At 43.0% G+C, this 22174-nt stretch overlaps 1 protein-coding gene across 1 annotated transcript in view; it reads left to right on the top strand.

The window, feature by feature from the left end:
• The window catches only part of pdlim4 (PDZ and LIM domain 4), a 42423-nt gene that overhangs the window by 5848 nt on the left and 14401 nt on the right, over window positions 1-22174 (top strand). Inside the window, exons 2-3 of the mRNA XM_069717483.1 lie at window positions 4376-4527; window positions 14131-14212. Coding sequence (XP_069573584.1) covers window positions 4376-4527; window positions 14131-14212 — 234 coding nt within the window. The remainder of the gene's footprint in view (window positions 1-4375; window positions 4528-14130; window positions 14213-22174) is intronic.

Genomic DNA, 22174 nt, shown 5'->3' with positions numbered 1-22174 from the left:
TGTCTGTGGAATTCACGCATGCAGAGCGGCATTTGACAGTGATGGGTTCTTCAGAAATGACCAGAAAGTGTTGATTTGGTGATTTGCAGGAGACATTTCGGAAAAACGGCTCGGGTTGAAAGTTGCTTTTGTAGATGTCTAGATAAAGGTCATCTGAAATGTGTTGAAACGATGGAATGTTATGATAACCTAAAGTGGACTTGTTGGTGCTCACAGTTGAACCTGCTGTCTTGCCAATGAGTTAAAAACCTAGTCTGTTGTGTGTGTGTGTGTGTGTGTGTGTGTGTGTGTGCGCGTGCAGGCGGGGGTGCATTCAGGTGAATGAGGGAGAACGGCAATTTAAATTCCCTTGAATTACATAATACTGACTCATTACTACAATCATTTACTAATCTACTATTAACATTCCAAGTGTCCTTAGAGAAATATGTGTGTAAATCTGCTTAAAATAACACTGTGGAATAAAAGTCCACAAAATGTCAGCTGCTCAGAAACTAAAACGTATTTTTATTGTTCAAATTTGTATATATATATATATATATATATAAACTCGCAGATGAAAACAGTAATGGCGCGTCGGAGTACTTTGCCTCGAGGCTGAAGTCACGCCAGAGTGAAAGTGTTAATGCAGCTTTATCACATGCAGTAAACGGTGCGTACACACACGCGCGCACACACACACACACACACACACTCACACACACACACACACTCACACACACGCTGACGCACGTTCCTCTCGGCTCCTCCGATTCACTCTCGGGCACACATGGCTACCGTGAAACCACACTCCGGCACATATTCACCAGGCCTCAGCGTGCCACACCATGACTCTGTGTGACATGAGGCTGTCATTTGCTAACCGCTCGATCTGTTAGCATTTAACTGTGTCACTGTTTGCAGAGCGGCTCCTTCTGGAAATGAACCGTTCAGTTTTCCTAACTGACCAGTTGCCGGAGTTATTTTCCGCAACCGCCGGTGTTTCCTCTGATCCGTCGTGTCTGCCTCGCGGCACACCTGAAGTGACCACGTACCTACATATTTTGTGGTCATACTTTCGAGGAAGAGATGTGGTTCACGGTTCTGTCAGCGCTATGAGCAGTTTGTGTGGAATGAATTAAAGAAAGTGGATGTGTCAGCAGTTATCACTACTAATGAGGTATCATCATTGCACGATAGTCAATAGATAGGTAGATACTTTATTAATCCCTCCAAAGGGACATCTTTAAATATACACATCTGACCTGATTAATCCAAATTGAACTCTTGTAAGTGACCAAAAACGAAACTCCCTTTTGTTTGTCACAAACTCCTTGCAATTCAAAGTAGCTTTACTGGGTGAGAATAAGGCTTGAATTCATACCATATGATACCAAGTCACTAATGTCGGCTCATTTTATTGGATTCATTGTCTTTTATTTCTTTCCACAGAGGTTTGGAAACCACTTTTCATCATTCACGACAATTTGAGTTCCATTGCAACCCTTTCTTATCTGCAGCCAACATACCCTGTTTCCAGATGATTGCCACTTTTCAGTTTTTGGTTTACTTCTATTCTTTCAGCTAACAAAATGAGCAAGTGGAAAGAGTTTGCTTAACTTATGTCACTACAAGCAATTTCGTGGGAGTAAAAAGACAAAAAGCTTTTGGCCACAAGTTAAAACCTAATTAGAAAAATGACATTCCTCTTTTGAAGATATGGATTTTAATCATGACATCACACTGGATGCACAGTGTGAATATAGCACATTGATGATTATGTCGTAACCGCATAACTCTACGTCATCCTTACATTTCCCAACAGACGGGCATGTTTGTCCTCAGAGTGATGACCTCAGTAATGCCATTGTGTGTGTGTGTGTGTGCGTGTGTGTGTGTGTGTGCGTGTGCGTGTGTGTGTGCGTGTGTGTGTGTCATGCACGACCCTTCATGGCCTGACCCTGAGGTGATATTACTCACCCGTTGGGGGTGCATGGACTTTGTTCCACTATGAAACAAGCCAGGCACAAAGCCAAGGACGTGCACAAACATTGAGAATGCATTTTCACTGGGGAGGTTTCGCTAAATGACGGGGCTAAACTATAACCTCCAGTTAGTGTCTGTCAACAGACGCAGTCACAAACAACAATCTGTTTCCCACTCACCAAAAAAAAAAAAAAGCTGTAGGCTGTCTTTTCATTTACATAACTTGGATTATATTTATTCAGTTGTTTATTCCGGCGGTTCCAAAGTGCAGGTGATGAATGAAGTGACTTTAGGTGGGATTGCTTTTCCCAGACACGTGCACGCGCGCACGCGCGCACACACGCACACGCACGCACGCACGCACGCACGCACACACACACACACACACACACACACACACACACACACACACACACACACACACACTTCTGCATACTCCCCACAGTGACCTCTCAGTTTACCGGAACTGAGTCGGGGACATTGGGGCGGTCAGAGGCTGTAAATTAGGAATTCCACATCTGAACCACACGACTCAGCCATTAGTGCTTCATGGAGCGTGAACTTGTGTTCCTTTGCTCTTAAAACGCTCTTCCCAGTTAGCGAGCCTGCTTCTCTTCCACCAGCAGCTCCTTTCTCTCTCTTTAGGTTCTGTTTATTATTGCAGACTTTTAACCAATAGTACATAAATTTAGATCAGATCAGATTCCCAATATCCGTTTGTGATGTATTTCAACACGAGCGCTCCGAACACAATACGTGTTATAAGTTGTCATGGTGCGGTAGTCATTACAAGACGGTGTGGAGTCGGGCCATTTTAGCCTTTTAGCTCTCAGACATGTGACAAAGTGCTGGAATCCGGACATAACTGGATCATATTTGTTTAAAAACAAGTGTATTAACAGAAAATTCAACTGCAATTATGATAATTTTGTTATTCTAATATTTTTATACCAAACAAAAACAACAAAAATACCAAACATGTTCTTGTTTCAACCCTCGAAAATGTGATGATTTGACGCTTTTGTTACTTTTTTTTTTTAAAGTGATTGAATGGTTTTGGGGATTGGACTTTTATTTTTACATTTTTCTTTAGAGTGGACAGGAAATAAATATTACCTCTAATCTGCTACTGACAGAAGTAAATCCAGCTCTTTAGTTGATATGAAAAGGTCAAAGATCATTCTCTCCCCCCAAAAAACCCAGTGTGACTACACTAAACTGCCTCCAGCTGCAAAGAATCTTTTCAAGTTTAATGGGTGGAAAAATACAGACAAACTACTAGTCATACTTGTCTTTCTTGACAGCACATGGGGCTCTCAAAGAAGACCGGAGACATGATGACAGTTGTTGTCGGTTTAATTGCATTTTTTTTGTTTCCTATCTATTAAACAAAAAAAAAATTCTCTGCAGCTTGCTATATGACAGTGACTGTTTTAGTGTGCAAGAAATAATTGGCAGTTTCTTCTTATATATATATATATGTCAGCCAAAACCATAAGATCAGCCAGAGGCAGCTGGCCTGGAAAAAGGAGGGACATTTGTGTGTCTGTGTGTAATCATGGAAAATTGATATCATATGCTACTTGGTATGTCTGTGAAGGTGAAACATACACGCTGTGACAACCGCCCACCCCTCCTTGCCCCTCACCCCCTCGGCCCCCGTGTGGGGCTCAAATGTCTGCAGACCAGCCTGGTTCAGGAATGAAAGATCACAGGGAGGAACCTGCTCTGTCCAACCGCTGAAAGAAGAAGAAAAAAAAAAAAAAAAATCTTCCTAATTCAAGCGATGTGGATGTATGTTTCACAAGATCAAAAAAAGACCAAGTGACAAATCCTCCCGACCCCCCCCCCCCCCGACCCCCGCCGCTAAAAGAACTTATTGAGCAGATGCTCGCAAATGAATCTAACATTACACAGATACAGTTGTTAAGGTTCAAATATGCAAGCTCTGTTGGAAGCAATTTACTCCTGGACTTGAAATCCTTCATCGAGGTTTTAGTCTGATGCAATTGCTGAGTGATCATAAAATTGCACATGGTAAGGTTTTTGTTTTTGTTTTTTTTACTGAATTTCAAAGGCCCAGGCATATAAAACCGTTCCTGTTCTTTCCAGATATTTCACCACCTCCAAAGCTGAGTGACCTCTGACTTCCCAGTGTCATTGTTACTGGCTTATAAAAATGTAAACCTAGGGTGCTGCCCGAGGCAATATCGCATAAATCAAAAGGGAGCTGCTTTTGTTGAATTTGGCCTCCATGTTGACACTCCCACGCTAAAGTCTCTTTTTCACTTTTGTTCTTTTACTTTTTTTTTTTTTTTCCTCACTGACATTTTGACACCACTTATAACAGCTTTTTCTTTCCTTCTCCTGGGTGCGTTTGAATGTGTGTGGGTGTGAACGTTACCTTTAGGTAACACCTGGCAGCAAGGCGGCACAAGGTGACCTGTGTCCAGGCGACACCATCCTGGCGATCAACGGCGACAGCACGGAGCAGATGACGCACATGGAGGCTCAGAACCGGATCAAAACCTGCACTCAGCAGCTCACACTCAGCATCGTCAGGTATGTAAACGTGAGACGGTGCTCACCTGAAAAAGGACGGCTCCGGTCATGTGGGCAAGGCATTAAATTGACCCACGGTGTGCTTACATGTCCGTGACGAGCGACCCCTCGTGGTTGTGCCGTCTGTAATGAGGCAGAAGTAGTACTCTGTGGCATGAAGTGCTGCAAAACACGAATGTTCAGAGAGAATCGGCAGCTCCGTCCCCCTCCGCTACCAACTTTTTTTTTTTTGTTTTTTTACTGTGAAACATTATAGTCTGGAAACCCTATTTTGGCAACCAGTGGTCAATGCCTATTGGTTAAAGGCTGCTCCAGTATTATCAGAATTAACCCAAGGTCTACCCCCATTAGGGTGCAACTACTGGAAATAATCCCCAGTGGAGCGTGGCCAGACTGTCCTATATCTACTGACCCAGTAGGTATGGAAATATTAAGCTGGATCAATATCCAGTCAGTAACCAAGGAGTTATTAACAAAAATGAAACTATACATGGCAAATCAGGAAAAAAAACAAACTTATATGAATAATCTTTGTCAATTTTCATAATATGGATCGGTCATATCGTATAACCATTCTGGAAAGCCCTGACAACCACCCTACTTAGTTGCTTACGACGGCTTGTTTCAGGTTATGTGACACTGTCTATTCAGCACCGTTTCCATAGAGCATGACCTCATGGGAAGTGCAACATCACAATAATTGCGTATGAGGAAATGTTGAGCATTAGTCACTTTCTAATCAGTTGTCACTGCTGTGTCCCTCAGCAGAGGCTGCTTATGGTTTTTGCTCTGAGGCTCGTTAAGTGGATTGAGTTGAAAAACTTTTTTTTTTTTGACTAAGATCGTTTACTGCCTCTCGTCCAGGAACACATATTGTTTCTATTTCTCGTCGGTCTGTTCAGCCTGGCACAGTCGAGTCACGGTGACAGATGACGGGGTTTATGACGGTTGAAATGATGTCCTCGCTGCTCCTATAGAGTGCCGTCAAAACCAATGAGGCTTGTACGCACCGAATCACGCAATGACCTTTTTCCAAATGGACTTCACAGGTCGACATAGTGCAGTTTACCACTTCATGAGCTGGAAAATTATCTTCCAACTCTTCAGACTGACGCATCATTTTAGAACTCGTACGTGAAGCCGTAATGAGTTGATCTTAAGCGGAGGACAGGAGCGACATGTTTCTGTCAACATAGCGGAATGGAAATCATCCATCTAAACTGTTAACGACAGAGGAGGGTGGGAGGGGAGCGGGTCGAGGGTGGCTGAGAGTTTGTAACCAAGGAAAAACTGAAATGTCAGTTGCTTCCCGCATTTCTATTAGATGGTTGCGTTGGGTTGCCGGAGCACTGGAAAGTGCGGAGGGAATCTGGCAACCTCTGAATCCCATCCTCTCAGATGAGGAACACTGTGTGGTTTCAGCCGCAGTTACAAGTGACAACTGCCAACTGGTGCTTGAGCTCTCTCCTTTTTAGGGCAGCAGACACGGCAGTCTCTCGCTCTTTCTCTCCCATAATGGTTTCAAGAATGAAGTTGGCTTCCAGATGCAAATAAGAATCCCTGCTGGAGTAATCAGACACGTCAGATAAGCGGATTCACAACTCCCAAGTACAGAGATTTGTCTTTCTCTGTTCTATATTTGAGTTTTATAGTATGCACTCCAGCATGCAACACCCCCCCCAACCCCCCCCCTCCCCCCCCGTCCACCCACCCACCCCCCAGCCTGTAGTAGGAAACATCCATCCATATATCAAGTCGAGCAGCTGAGCGTTAAGTGGTTTGTCCACATAGGGATTGTAAATTTATTTAAGGATACATAAAGTAGCATTCAGCGCAAAGACCGGGGGAGCGCCTCTCCAGCTGCAGGAGCATGAGGAAGGGCACACCCACACTGAGCTACTTGTGCCCTATTATTCCCACATTCAGCTAAAATTTCCCCTCAAGTAGTCAAATCTGCTCGGCACAGAAAGTAGGAACCGAGTTAGCATAATAAAAAGCAAGCAGGAGCACTTCAGAGTGAAGGATACGCAGCATAGGATGAATTCCGTCTGATGCTTCTCTTTGTGCTCATTTCTTATCTGCTTGTTTCAACACATCATTGGAGATCTGTCCCATTTATGACTGACATGTTTAAATCTTAAAGGGCTTTTTTTTTTTTTGGGGGGGGGGCAAATTAAGTGTTTTTTGTGCATATTTTTTCCACACATTTCCCGTGTATGTTTGGAAGGACATATTTGGTGTTTGGAAACGCTGGGACCTTAACCATAATTTCATTTGATGTAATGTGGGTATAAGCAATGCAAGACTCTGTAATGGGTTGGGTTTAGGAGGTTAAAATGACCAAATTCAGTAACTTTTTATAGCTATACTGCGAAGGTCCAAGAAGGTACTCGATGTAGACCAATGTATGCTTTTCATCAGCCCTCCTTAGTTTTCCATTTAAACTGACAAGATAACGGTTGGATTCAGGGTCAAATAACAAGAAGCTGGACCAGGCCTGCTGCTGGAATGTGACCTTTCCGCAATAAATTGGTTAAATAATAACAGTGCGAGCTTCCCTGCTGCCGGACAGGAGACCGGAAAGGCGTGTCTGAGAGATAGGCATGCACCTTTTGCCTCCAGTACACAGAGCCGAAATGAAATGCTGGTGAAGTGGAGGGAAGATGGAGGAAGAGGGGTTCAAGCAGACGCAAACGAACATTTTAACAATGGACCTGAACGTTTAGGATTGTTAGGTGGAAAAAGACTGGAGAACTGAGTGAGGAATCCACACGGGCTCCTCTCCGCCGAGAATGCTTTTTTACAGCCAACATTTTCTGCTTTATGCATTTCTGGAAATTAAATTAAACGGAAAGCGCAGTGCAGCTCAGTTTCTCTCCATCAGATAAAGGACATGAAACGCCAGAAGTTGTGAAATCCTTTTTGAATATTCCTCCTGCATATTATGGAGAAAAAAAGACAAGGGAACGTTACGTTAGTCACACAAATTCCAGCATAGAATACAATACCTACTGTATGTCACCCAATCCAGTTCTTTTTTAACTAATTGCCATGTGATTAAACATTGTTTTCAGTTTCCTAAACATCAAGTGCGCTGTAACTTTTTCCCAGGAAAAGGTCTACACAGGAAATCATGTGTTAATAAACAGCAACGGTCACTATGACTGACCAGACAAACAAATATAGCTGCCAACAGTGCAAAATCCCAAATTTCTGAATAGGAAAAAAAAAAAAAGGTAATAGTTTTGGCTGCTACCACCAAGAAACCCATAAAAATTAAAAGGGAAATAATAGAGAAGCTTCAGAATGTTTAAAACCTTGAAAAAGTTCTCCCAGAAATAATGAGCTGTAGAGAAGCAGCCACATGGTGTTTTCTGGTTGGCGCGTAAACCCGTGGTTATTATTTATTGGGCCAATGGGGATGCCATGCTACTATGTAGAAGATGAGGATGTGTGTGATTGATGGAAGGAGATGTGAAACATGGGATATTCAGTTCATTGGAAACACTCCTTAGTTGTGGGCTACAGAAATAACCGAGGATTATTTAATTGCGACCATTGATCCAGGATTTAAAATAATTGGGAGTGACTCGAAGAACCCATGCTGACTCACTAGAAAATAATATTTTAGAGGACAGCAGTTCTCAGCCCTCATTAAAGGACTACGCCATAAAATACTCCAAACAGTCACAAGAAACGGGAGACCTGTAATTTTGTGCTGCTGCCGATGGACAAATATACGAGTCTACACGTCTGCTGTGAACCAAAATTACAGTACACTGGGAGCATCTGAGCCTGAGGTCTTGTGTAACACAAGAATGTTTCTTTGTAATGTGTCCACATTTGTGACTTTCATAACCCGCATTTTTTTTTTTAAATTTCTTATTATGGAGCATTTTAAAGGTCGCTCAGCTTTGGGGAAGTTCAAGTTATGTGCCTCGGGGAAACTCGTGAAAGCTGAACAAGACATGAAGAGGCATCGTGAAAAATCACTTCCAGGCATTTGTGTAGAATTCTTTTCAAATGTTTTTGATCCAGAAGTCGCAGTGAACTGCTTTGTTTTGCTTTCTTCGACAACAGATACTGGTTTCGTATACTTAAAAAATATATCTTCTCTCACGTTTCAAAATATTTTTTTAAACTATCTTTCAGTGGATTTTAGAAAATTTGTCTGAACCGTCATAAAGTTTGGTGCAGATATTTGTCTCCATCAGGATGAATTGATGAAAACTAGCGTATCAAAAATGATTATATATCGTATTAAAACGTATCCAATACTTATGTTTATGACCAAATTCATGCAAGAATAATGACTTTAGCCTTCGCTGCGATGTAAGCATGCTAAAGCACCAAACAAAGGTATACTGTCTTGAGTCTTGGGGCTTAGGAAAATTTTAGGCCACATAACGCCTCCAAAGCTTTCCCAAGTCTCTGGAGAAAGAACCAACAATGCCACTCTTCAAAACAGTATTCCCTCTCTTCAGGCGTTTTCCTTGACGGTGGTGGTGAGCGCCGCTTAGGACAAACCGATGATGAAATGGTGACCGTAGAGGCTGTAGTAACTGCTACATATCATTTTTCTACACGTCAAACCTTTCAGTGATTCGGTGACAATATCCGATAATTTATTGACACGTTTTCATCCATTTACCACCCATCTGTATAGCACCAAGAAAATTAAACCAGAAATGGAGCATACAATTACACTACCTATAAGTGTGTGTACTTGTGTGTAATTATGGTTTCTTCTTCAAATAGCAATTAAGTGAGAGGACAGACTAAAGGCTGAATGAAGCAGATACATTGTGGGAAACATTAACGACGAAAGATGGCGAGACCAGGAAACAAAAAAGTGCTCTGAGGTCAACGCTTAAACGCAGATTTCCATTTTCCGTCAGACCTCCCTACTGATGCCGGCCTTTCAACACTCCGCTGTGAGGTGAAACACCCTTGCTAGTTTCTGTTACTTCCTGGCAACGGCGTTCGAATGGAGCCGTGCCGTCTCAGTTGGGAGGAAGAGAAATGGCTGACACGTTATTGAAGCGTGTCATGTCTGCTTCGCTCGCTCTGTATATCTTCAGACCTAAACAGTGTCAGTGAACACATGAACCAGCTGTGGTGGTAAGCTTCTCCTCGCTCCTTCGTTCCCTTCTTTTCAACCTCCTCGTCCCTCAGCTCCCTCCAACCCTGACCTCCACGTACCGCGCTGTTGCCTCCAAACCTAAATCCCACCCCACTAATCCACTTTTCTTTTTATATCTTCTCTTCATCTTTTTCTCTTCACCTCCTTGCAGTTTTCCTTCCTTCTGCCAGAGCTTATTGGCGAAAGCCATGTGGCTGCAGTGGCCCGAGAGACCGATGACGGCGGTTGGGACGTGTTTCCACCGCTGTCCAGGCTGTTCGGAAAGAGTCCTGCTGTGGCGGCAAGTTAAATGTGCTGAAATGTGAGCCGTGATGCCTGCGCTGTGTGTGTTACTCTGACAATGGGTCTTGTTCTCCTGCCCTAAAAAAAAAAAAAAAAAAAAATCTTCACATGAAATATGGATGCTCTGCTTTCAATTCTACTTAACGCAGGGAAGGAAATGTTTTGATTGGGTCCAGGCTGGGATGAGGAGCACAGTGCTGATGCTTTAGAGCTCTAAAGGTCAGATTTATGTAAACACGCATACAGTTTCAGTTTTGTAATATCTGGGGTTTGGCTTCTACTTCGGGAAATTAATTCGTCCTTCTCAAAAAAAAATAGAAATCGACATTTACAAGACCGCTGCGTTCAGATGCAATGTCCTAGTTATTCAGGATGATCCACAGACCTCGCTATAAAAAGGTGTTCATTGGATCTACTTTTTACTGAAGAAATAGAGAATCATAAATACAATTCTCCATTTTACTGCGACGGCCGCAAAAGATGTCAGTGGATCGACATTTATGTAGAAAATCTCAAGGTTTCTCTTGGCGGCTTTTTCAGAGCTTTCAGTCACATCTGGGTCTTCTTCAGTGGCTTTAACTAACAGCGTTTTATACTTGTATACGGTTAGACATGCAGTAGTGAAGGACAAGGCTTTGTTCAGGGCTTTGGGTGATGAGTGCATATCCGAGCCCTGCAGAGAGGAAAATATAAATCTGATCACGATCTGGAGAGTCAAACCAAAACAAGAAAGCGGGAATCGGAGAAAAGACAGAGTTCGATCCCTCTCGTGGAGGATTCCCCCCCCCCCACCACCACCACCACCCCCCGCTCTCTCGCTGTGGCTCACCGACCTGTGACTCACAACTGAGGAATTATCCACGAGGCTTCGTGGGACCAAAGGAGCACAGGACTCCAGCTGGGACAAAAACAAAAAAGGAACCTCCAAAGGAACCAACTTGCCCACGCCCCTCCACTACCAGCACCTCCTCCTCCTCCCTTCACCTCATCATTCCCCCCACGCTCTCCCGAGGTCTCTTTTTTTGTGGTTGTGAATGCAACATAGAGAGAAAGAGAGAGAGAGAGAGAGAGAGAGAGAGAGAGAGAGAGAGAGAGAGGCTTTGTTGCGGAGGGAAGCGTTGGGGGGTGGAAATTGGTCTCGTCATCACCCAGCTGCAACATTTTTTTTTTCATGCGACCCCTTTGGATCTACTGATGGACTCCATAACTGCTCTTTAAAAGGTGATTGCCTCCTCTTACTCCCTAAGGAGAAAACATGGAAGCACTCACATTACAAAATGACATATGGGAGGCTGATGTACGATAGGGCTGAAAACCACCCTTTTGGGTTTGAGAGAGTGGTAGTGAGGCTACACTCTAAGTGAACCGTGAAATGATCAGCGATCGGCCGCTACTTAATTTGAGGGTGCTTGGTTTTCAGCCGTCTGTCTCACGCTCCTCCTTCGAACATGGCGATCCTGGGCAGCCAAAGTAAACTCATCCACCGCTCTGAAAACCAGATCTCCCCAATCAGGAAATTAAACCTGGCAGGGGGAGGTCAGGCAAGGGAAAATATGACCAAAGGAAAGAAGAGGAAAATCTTCATGATGATCTGAGACGTTCTTTATTTTCTCTTCTGCCTTCTGTGGTTCCTTTTTCTTTTTCACTTTTATCTCTTTTCTGTCATAAACCCATGTCCAAATTTTGTGGGACATTTTGCGTTTTACGCTTCCCTACTATGAATTTTCTTTCTGGTCACCAAAATGAAAATGCTGTTTATAGAGTCTTTTTCTGTCCCTTTCATTTGTCTGTATTCAAACCTTGCTCAACATTGGTGTGTACAGCTCAGAACAGAAGGGGTGCTGGAGGGTACAAATCAAAGATGACGCTTTAAGAATTCGTTTGGGACTATTCACCTCTGTCCTTTTTATCATTGTGACTCGGTATTAACAGACTTGGTGCACTGACCTGCCGTGACAATCAGTCCTCTCAGAGTACTTTCACATTAGTTCGAGTTGGTAGAAGTGAAAATGAAATAAAGCCACTCAGTCTGAAACTTGATTTTGAAAGAAAACGTTCTTTGACCTTACAGATCATGGCGATCTCATTCATGCATCAGCAAATTTGAAAGGGAATTTCCAGACACGTCTTACTACTCGGGAGATTTTTGATTGTATCAGACAAAGAAGTGGAAAGGTAAAGGGAAGTGAAACAGAGTTACTGAGATTATCAACAGGTTATTGAACGCGTACCCGCTGCTGGTCTGATGCAGGATTGTTATCCGTTCCATACGTTTCTGGGAAAATCCCTCACAAACTGATTCAATACTGCAAGTGAAACCAAAAATAACAACATCGTCCACTGTCCCAAATCAGACTGTTTGCAGCAGATTGTCTCCGTCTGTTGTGACTGTTTATGTTACATTTAGACAAACTTCAAATCGGCTTCCGGATTATCTCTTTTACTCAATATTTGAAATATGAAGCTTGATTAACGTCCAGCTGTGGAGAAGTTGTTTCCAGTGGAATATTTTTTTTGTTAAATAAAAAAAATAAAAAAGTGCCTTCCCTCTTCAGACATACCGACAGTAAAATGACAACAACAGTGTAATGCTTAAATCCCAAACTGTCCCTCACAGTTTCCAGTCACGCCTCTGCATTCAAAACTCCAGTTATTATGGCTGAGCGATAAATTCCATGGTTCTCTTTTGCATGTCCAAAATGTCAACTGAAAAAGGCCACTTCACACTAATCTTTCACTCCTTTCAAAGGGCTGTTTGTGCGGTAACTGTCGCAACCAAACAATCTGAAAACATGAAGGCTTTCTGTCCATGGATTGTGGAGGAAACTCGAGGAAGGAGAGGTTGCATCCTACGCAGTAGCTGCTGCTCCTCTGCCAGACACTCGGCGCCTCATAAGAGCTTCCTTGATAGCAACACCTCCGTGGTTCATATCTGAAGCATTGCCTCAGCTGTGCCAGCTGCTGCCCCGATGACCTCATCGCTTTAGACGTCAACTCCCCGCCCTGTGGGGTCAACGAATGCATGCACACACACACACACACACACACACACACACACACACACACACACACACACACACACACACACACACACACACACACACACACACACACACACACACACACACACACACACACACACACACAAGTCCTTTAGTTCCTCTGTGTGATGTCCTGGTGTTACCATTTTGGAAGTGGGATGCTTTCCTACTTAACAGCCAACGCTATGGCAACAAAATCCAGATGAACCAAACAATTCCCCTTCAACCCTTTATGACATGAAAACTGCCACTGCTTCAACATGTAAAGTGAAATACCGTTGCAAAGGAGCTGTTGGCAATGCAAATGGGAATCAACCACAATATTTTATCGGCCTGAGAAATAAGTTGGCCAACGTCGGTTTCACTAACACCTTTTATTTTATGCCTTTTTAAAGGGAGAAAGACATTACGTGGCCCCCTGCCTGTGTGTACGCAGTCGGCCCATTCAGCAGTGCTGTAAATATTATATTTTATCATCACTGTAAGTCATGTACTTTTTCTTCAGTTGCTGGTAATCTTAGTGGGTGGGGGTGGGGGGCTCAGATACCAGTAATTCAGTTATCACTACTTTTGAAGAATCCATGGCTCCAGAAGGCCGAGTGCTCTTCCAGCGATAGTTAATTCAGTGGAGTTATGATGTGACGGTGACTTTATCTCTGTATCAGTGGAAGGAGTACAGAAAGTAGCTTAATCCCCATTCCAAATGTGAAACCTGCCAAATGTAGAAATCCACATAAGCCCACTCTCACTCATACAAAGGTACCAAGACAGTATATGATTTGTAAACTGCAGCGTTGTGAGTGTTTTGGCGCATAGACGGGACCTGCACAGCTCATATTAGACAACAGTTATGGGATATTATGTGAAGCTGGAATCCTCATCTCTCCCAGTTCACAGTAACTCTAAAAGGAATAAAGCAGACGGTGTCTACTTTCATTTTTTTTTTTGGGGGGGGGGTTCTTTTCAGACATTCACACTCAGAAATGATTATGCTCTATACCCTCTGTGGAAAAACCTGTCAGCCAAGAAAAAGCCATACTTCTCAGCACAAAAATGATGACTTGCTTCAGTGCACGGGTGTTAAATGGCACAAGATTTATCTGACTCTCTCTTTCTCTCATGGGTGTCGTCTTTCAGATCAGGATCGGGAGACAGAGTGTGGTCGCCAACTCCCAGTGAAGACGGCAAGACAAGTCCTTACATGGAGCCTGACTCACAGGTAACCATTGTTTACTCAACCCACCAGCCCCAGGTGTATCTTTTAGATTTGAATTTACGTCGAGTATGTTGCTGTTAGAACTCATCTGCCTCACTTTCTCATGCTGCCAACACACAGTTTCACGGTTTAGCATTCGATCAGGCATTGGTTGAGTAACTCGACAACAGTCCATGAATAAGAGAAGCAACTACATAGAAGTTAAAATGTTCAAAATTAATCTTTGCTGTGTAATTTTTGTTCAGTTTTTTTTTTCCCTCCTTTCTTTGCCCCCCAGTGCTATTTTATAGCCTAGTAGTTTTCTGGTTTTATGCCCCATAAAGTCTGAGATATCCACCAATCAAATGCCACCATCCCAACACACCACTGACAAATACATGTCAGATGTAGCTATTCAGATTAAATGCTGTAGAAAAGCAACTCTACCAGTTACCTTAAAACCAGAAGTTGGCTGATGGTGAGTAAGCTTCACATTTTTCTGGGTCTTTTCTAACCCACCACATGAGCCACAAAAGGAACTAAATCATAACTAGGGTCATAACTTTTAAAGTAGAGTTTCCTGGGTGTGAGACCCAAGTCTTCTCAGTCTGTTTATATGATAAACAGAATCTATGGAAACAGGCACAACACTGGATCTGTAAACAGCATGTACACCATCATTCTCCTGATTATAAATGAGATAATTCATCTCGCTGTTCACTGGAATGGTTTTGGAAATAGTATCTTGATTGTTCTCCAAGCGTACCAGCTGCCAGAAGGATATTTGAGGCATGATGAACTCGAGCAGATGATCTTTTTCCAAGTTTTCCAGTGCTGGCAGGCTCGCAGGTTTCTGAGCATGGAGAGAGAATAGGAGGTGTGTGCGCGCACATATGCTGTGAGTGTGGAGACTGTGTGACCGAAACAGACGGACAATGAGCATATTGTGTCTCGGACATGCGAGAGATGTCCATTTGTCAAGTATTGTGTTGGGGTGGTCGAGGAGTCGGGACGGATCTGCGTGTCTCTCAGCGTGTCCATGTCTAAAAGGGTGGAATGGGCACACAAAGACCTGAAGTGAAATCTATCTGTCCACTCATCACTAAGAGTCTGACATCTCACATGAACGTACTGTTCTGAGTGGCAGTGAAGGAAGCGCTTAGCATACAGTGTGTAATTCGTCAGTGGTTCTTACCAGATGATTTCTCGACTGGGATGTTGGCAGCCTCCCAGGGGACTCCCACGGGACTTTTACTCTGAAATGACCAATCGATAAATTGATGTGGTCTGTTGCTACAAACATTTTTGGGGTATTTAGTGGTTTAGGGGGTATTTAGATACACATTCATTATTTCTTCATGATGCTGCGATACAAAGAAAATAACTCACTGAAACGGAGCATACTGTAACTAGCTTCAAATATAGTTGGGTGATGTTTTGAACTCGGTGTGACGAAGTACAAAGAGAAGGCTTGATGGATAGACCAAACACCTGTGAGAATTGTGTGCAAGTCAGTGAGAAAGATTTTTATTTCTGCAAGTAACTTACTTGCATAATGTATCGTATTTGTGTAACGTATGTTATGTAACATTACTTGCATAAAACGACTTATTTTATCTCAAACCATGATATTTTCTCAACCCCAGCTGAGTAATATTTGTGCCTAGACTTCACCAAATGTGGACCGTATCATATTCAACCAAAACCATTAGCGTTTCCTTCACCTGACGTGGTTTTTGCTTAAGGCATCCTACTTTTCACACCTAGACGAGGCAGAATGTGACACTAACACGGCATCCTGTGGTGGACTGACAGGTGTCATTGACGCGTTGGTGTGATACCGGGTTGGTGTGATACCGGGTAGGTGTGATACCGGGTGGCAGTAAACAGGATGATACACTTTGAGGGGTTTTACAATAAACAAATTAGCCAAAGAAGAAGAAATTCCATTTTATGCTATAAAATATGTGTCTATGTGTCCACCTCATCCATTATTTTGCATATCAGGGTCCCTTGACCTATATTACTACTCAATGTACACGGGCATAACAGTCATGGACAGATCAACTTTCATGCTTCTTCACTGCAGGCCAAGATTTACAGTAAATTACATTAAAAATGGCATCACGCAGTACTGTAGGCAGGTAAAACCCCTAAAAATACAATAGTGTGTAAGCTGCCTAAAAAAAAATGCATTTCCAAGGGAAAAACACTCGATCAAAACCCCAAAGTGCAATAGCTCATGGATGGAAATGTTTGGAGCCAATAAAGATTGAAGGTAAATAAGAGTGTGAAGTGAGGTATAGCAGTTGTGTTAAGAGTCTGTAAGCAAGCAAGCAAGCACCAACTCGGGTCTTGCTTTGATTAACACAAGGAAATGCCAAATCTGGGTGAGAGGAACCATCAGCTACAACAGTTTATACAAATACAGACGTGCATGACAGGAGGGTTTTGCATGTGGGTAATACGAGAGTAACAAGTCCGTCTCTCCTCTCCTGCGTTCTCCCCTCCCGCTGTATCGCTGTAACATCTTATCCAGTCCTTCCGTTCTCTCTCGCTGAAGTCTAAAAAGGCTCTCTGGCGTCTCGTTTAATGAAGTGAACCAGGACAGCTGGTAACTGCCAAGTCAGGGCCACTTTAGCGTCACGCTCAGGTGGCTTCTTTTTAGCATGGGAAAAAAAAGGAAACATCCGCTCTCTGGGGTCACATAAAAGACCAACGCTCCCTCTTTCTTCGCTGTGTTCCGATCCAGCTTGAACACGTAACAGTACTGATTGTTCCTGAGACACTCTGGAAACAATAGATGTGCTGTGACCTCCCTCATTTCGACAGAACCAAACGCTGTGATGTGACACATTTGGCCCACGTTAACTCCAACGAAGAGACAGTTTGGTTCCGCCTGAGCAAAAATGAACTGAATCAAACACGGCCTGTCTGTCATTCAAAACGTGCCTTCCGTCACGTGACTTCACCCCTAACATTAAGATTCACGCTGAAGCTGTATGCTTTGACTGGCAGAGGGAGAACTGAAACCAAAGAGGCCCACCTGGACACTGATGTTTAAACAAAACAACTCCTCTGGAAAATGACCACACACTTCTCCAGCCTAGGAATACAGCAGCTTTGAGTCTACTGATGGAGTCCTTCAGTACGTTCTGTATTTAACATTTTCCTTTTGTATTCATGGACCCCTTCACCAACTGGCGACTTTGGAAATTCCAGTCTCACTTGTGGGAATTTGCTACCGAGCAGGAAAGTGACACATGAGGTGTTTCCTTTCACCTCGGGAACACGGGAGATTCTCATAAAAGCTGATGAGGAAATGTATTTTTGGATATACAAGAAGTAAACATTTGACTGGACACTGTTGACATGACTGTTTTTGCGGAGACCTCCGGACGTGTTTATGTGACTGGTTTGGGGAATTCAGTGGGATTGTACGGTGTGTTTCCAAGGAACTGTGCTCATATCTTGGCAAGACTGTCCACAGACTACCGGATGTCATACACAACTTCCTGGAATATAAATAATTGTGATAAAGAGGGACAGTTGGGATGAGGTAATGTTAAGGTGTCAGAAGGAAAACAACATAAAAAGTATGTGTAGAAACTTGTGTACAAAGTTCTGGGAAGAGAAATGAGTTGTGATCAGATGTTCTGCACAGCTGCCAAATTTCATGCAAAACGATGAGGTGCACTTGAGGGAAAGGATTTTGAAGCAATACCAACATCTTTGAAAGTCCACTGTAATATATGTACAGCTGACCAAATCACTAGCTTTACAATATTTAAGAAATGAGTTACAAAAGTTCAACCTCATTGAAATAGGAGGCCTTTTGTGGCATTTTTGTTCAATCAAAGTCACATTTTATTCTCATCAGAAGCCCATCTTGCACTTAACATTGATTGCTGTCCAAAATTTGTATTACCTTGACAGCATGAGAGCACTTTTCTTTGCGAATTATCTCTTTGCAAATCAGATTCCATCATTCTGTTTTTCCAGGGCATCTACATCTGGCCCGTTTTAATCCAGACAGGATTGGGACCACTTGTGTATCAAACCATAGTTCCATATTTATGGAAATGTATTTGACATGAGTACATGCGGTGACAGTCAGGAATGCAGTGGCATGTAAAAATCCAAATCGCCTTTTACCAATGAGAAAGGCAGTTTTAAAGAAAACATGCTTCTCTGTCTTTTAAATGGTAATCTGATCTGACATCTGCGTTTTAACATTTGGTTTCATGCACCAGTTAAAGTAGCACCATCAGTTACTGACATTTCAGGTTTTCAAAATTCCTTTTCTGAAATTACACAGTGGCAGCTTCAAGTAGGTGGGAATGGCCTCGACACTCAATGTTAAAGTCTAAGAGTATTTTTTTGGCAAGCAGTATCAGAATGCCACTGATGGCAGCTAGCCTATTATTACAGTGATGACCATTGTGGTCGAGCACTATACAGCTCCGTGGAAAGAATGAGGCTTCACAATGCGGAAGCTGAGAGGTCTGGATCACACGTCACTCGAGAGGCCTCCTGTCTCGGCCCGGGAGCTGGCAGCTGAAACTCAATTCTCCAGGCTAACATTAACAGGAACTGACAGATAGAGCCCTTGCATGACTTACTGACCGTATTTCCTTCTGTGCCTGGACTTGGATTTTACTTTTAAAGCAAAAGTGTGTGCGTGATACAAGTTTGTTTTATGAATGGAACGAGGCAGTTGCTTTCCAACGACTATCATTAAGAACCAGCTGGCTTTTAACGGCACGAGATAGAGTTCAAAAGTTGTAAAAGATGCATATTTGTGCATTTACGGGAATAGTCGCAGAATGTGTTTTAACAGTATGGGGTCAGTAAATGGTTTCAAGTATTCTCAGGGGTTGCCGAAGCTTGTTTACTGGGTCCATTTCTACTTTATCCCCTGTCAGGAATTCTCAAACCAGTGAAGCATTGCTGGTGTAAGGTCTTTTTAGCAGCTCCGCACTCATCCACAAAGCAGGCCTTTCAGATTACAGACCTGTGACCCCACATATTTGGTTGTTTGTGTTCACTAATCAGCCAGTAATCCCCTGAAATGTCCAAATCTGTCTCTGGGTTTTCCTAATGAAGCCTTCCCTGCTCCGCTCGCCTATCAGCAAGCTGAGGAGTGCGTGGAGTAGCTAAGATCCAGAGAGACCGCACCTGTCCAGGCTCATTCAGACTTTAAAGATTTCGAGTAACCGTCTTTCTGTGGTTCGTCAAGGATTAAAGGTTTCTGTTTTCTTTTCGGTCCATTTTCTGGCTGATTTTCTGGGTCCTAATGATAGCCGGCTCGGTGACACTGATCCTTAACCCCTGAAGCAACCCACACCTCTCTATAGACTGGCTTGTGGTTTTTATAGTTTTGGTAATTTATTTTTCATAAAGCTAAACTGAGAATTGATTTGATTGAGAAGTTGTTTTATAAAAGGAACAACAGAAAGCACAGGACCTTACATTACATTACATTACATTTAGCTGACGCTTGTATCCAAAGCGACTTACAATAAGTGCATTTCAACCATGAGGGTACAAAACCCAGAACTACAAGAATCAAGAAAATACAATTTCTTCAAGAAAGCCAAACTACAAAGTGCTATCAGTAAGTGCCATTTTATGCGCTACTAAAGTTCTGCTATTCAAGGTAAAGTCGGAAGAGGTGTGTTTTTAGTTTGCGGTGGAAGATGTACAGACTTTCTGCTGTCCTGATGTCATTGGGGAGCTCATTCCACCATTTAGGAGCCAGGACAGCAAACGGTCATGATTTTGTAGAGGACTGCGGTTGCGTAAATGATTTATCTGGAGGTGGAAATTCAGTGATGACTGTTATATTTTATAGAAATATTTCCTTATTCAGCTCTTACTCACTACCAATAAAAAGGCCAAGTTAATTTCAATGGAATTTCTGTGGAGTTTTTCCTGTAGATCATCATCAATCTACTAGCGTTCAGATTGATTCTTGGTGAACTTTGATGTGCATCTTTGCACCGCTGACCTAACGGCTAACTATCCCGACAGTACTGAATTCTGGGGGAATGGAGGGGGGGAAAAGTCCAAAAGGGAGGAAGCAGAGACTTTTAATTATCAGCGTGTTAGCAACCAAGCTAACTGCTGGACAGCTGACGGTTAACAAACCCAAACATTTCACCTATTTGGTTTTTTTTTTTTTTTTCAAAATGACCCTTTTCATTTTTGGTCATTGCCAGCTACCAACCTCCACAGCTCAGCTGGCCGGAACATTTCTGTAGGTAGTTAGGTTACTTCCAGGCTGCATTACAAGGTTACATCACAATAAAAAAAAAAAAATCATTTCAACCCTGAGGGTAGTGGGGGAAAAAAATAAATGCGGAAGTTAGATTTTCTCACTTTCATGCATTAGAAGCCTACATTCCTCTGTTTTGTTAACCACAGCACCCCCACTCCACTTCTGCCCCCTGTTACCTCCTCTGCGGTCTGTCCTCTGAGCGAGGCACCCAGGGCCGGGCCCAGGGAGCCGTAAAGGGCTGGTTTGTGTTTGGTTAGTGGTGCAGAGCGCCATGTGAGAAGCTTAATTTTGAATGTCCAGGGGGATTAAACCATGCAGGAGGCAGCGGAGGAGGAAGTGGTCTGCATGTGTGTGTATTATCATAAATTTGTGTACGTGTGTCTGGTGAGGGCAGCAGGCTGAGGTCTCGGTCCTCGGTTAAAGACAGACATGTGATTTCAATTAAGGCCCTCCACCTTTTTCCGCCCTCCTCTACCCCTCCTCCCCTCGGCTGTCTACCCGGCTCCGACCAAACTGTAGATGTGGAATGAGGTACTGCAGTCTTCTCTTGAAGCTCTGTTGATCAGAGTCAGGTTAATGAATGAATTAACTTGGCGCCTCTTGACTGAAAGCACCTCGGTTAAATATAGTCCATGCAAAACAAACTCTCCTTCCTTTCTTTTCTTCCTTTTTTCTGTCTCTCTTTGTGGTTTTCCTTCTTTATTTGACACTCATACATGGCCACTCTTCCTGAACCATTACCCATGCTTGGTTACCACTGAAAAACAGGCCAGTGAAATCAGACGGCTGCCTGAATTTATGAGCATGCAGCGGTAGACAATGCTGGTTCTCATAAATTGTTACTGCTATTGGTTCTTTTCCTCCATTGCCTTTTCTCTTTTAATTTCTCTTCCTCTGAGCCAGGAGAAAAGCAGTCAATGTTTGGGAGAAAATGAAAGAGTAGCCCATCTCATGAGAGGGAAAGAAAGAAATAGATGATCTCACAGATGGTGTTTTTCTGAAATCATGTTTTGTTGAGTTTCTGTTGGAGATCGGCTGAAGCTGCTCATACTCATTTTAAACTGTTTGGACTGTATTGGGAAAACAAGATAAGGGTACCAAGGGAATTGGGGTGATAAGGCCTTGACCAGATCAACTTGGCTGTCACCTTTTAAGCAAAATCTCCATCAAACTTGTATGCAGACGAGTCTTGAAATGGAAGAATAAATCTTTGTAATGAGACGGTTGGCTTACAGCTGATTTGTGTAATAAAAAGAAACGGAGCCACTAGCCCATCAGAGCGACTTGAAAGTGCTTGCATGTCCTGAATGTTGCCAAAGTGGCATTTTTATAAGGCAAGCACCAGATGTGCTTCCCCATTAATCTACCATCCAGCCCGAGCAAATATCTGGGGAACAGACGTTCACGGCCAGACAGGAAAGACAAAAGGAGTGGTTGAGGCGGGGCACAGGGTTCAGTTCACTAGAAACGGAGGGAGTCACACCATCTCAGACAGGAGTGTGAGGATGAAAGTGGGTGAATGTGTACTTTGACAGCAGGGAAATCTACTGAAACAGGAGGGAATCAGGTCTTTGTGGAATGTTGGACTGAACTGGGGCTGATAGAATAACGAAATATTCAACAGCATTTATTTGTACTACATGCATTTCTTTCTTTCAATAATGCATGGTTAAATTTGGCCAGTTATTAGCGACATGAAGTTACTA

Source organism: Brachyistius frenatus, unplaced genomic scaffold, assembly GCF_029030835.1.
Source record: "Brachyistius frenatus isolate BFR_SWC_R1_liver_20210118 unplaced genomic scaffold, ASM2903083v1 Contig_5, whole genome shotgun sequence".
In the NCBI taxonomy this organism is placed as follows: Eukaryota; Metazoa; Chordata; class Actinopteri; family Embiotocidae; genus Brachyistius; species Brachyistius frenatus.
Note: the sequence above shows the minus strand (reverse complement) of the source record. Positions and strands in the feature narration are given on the sequence as shown.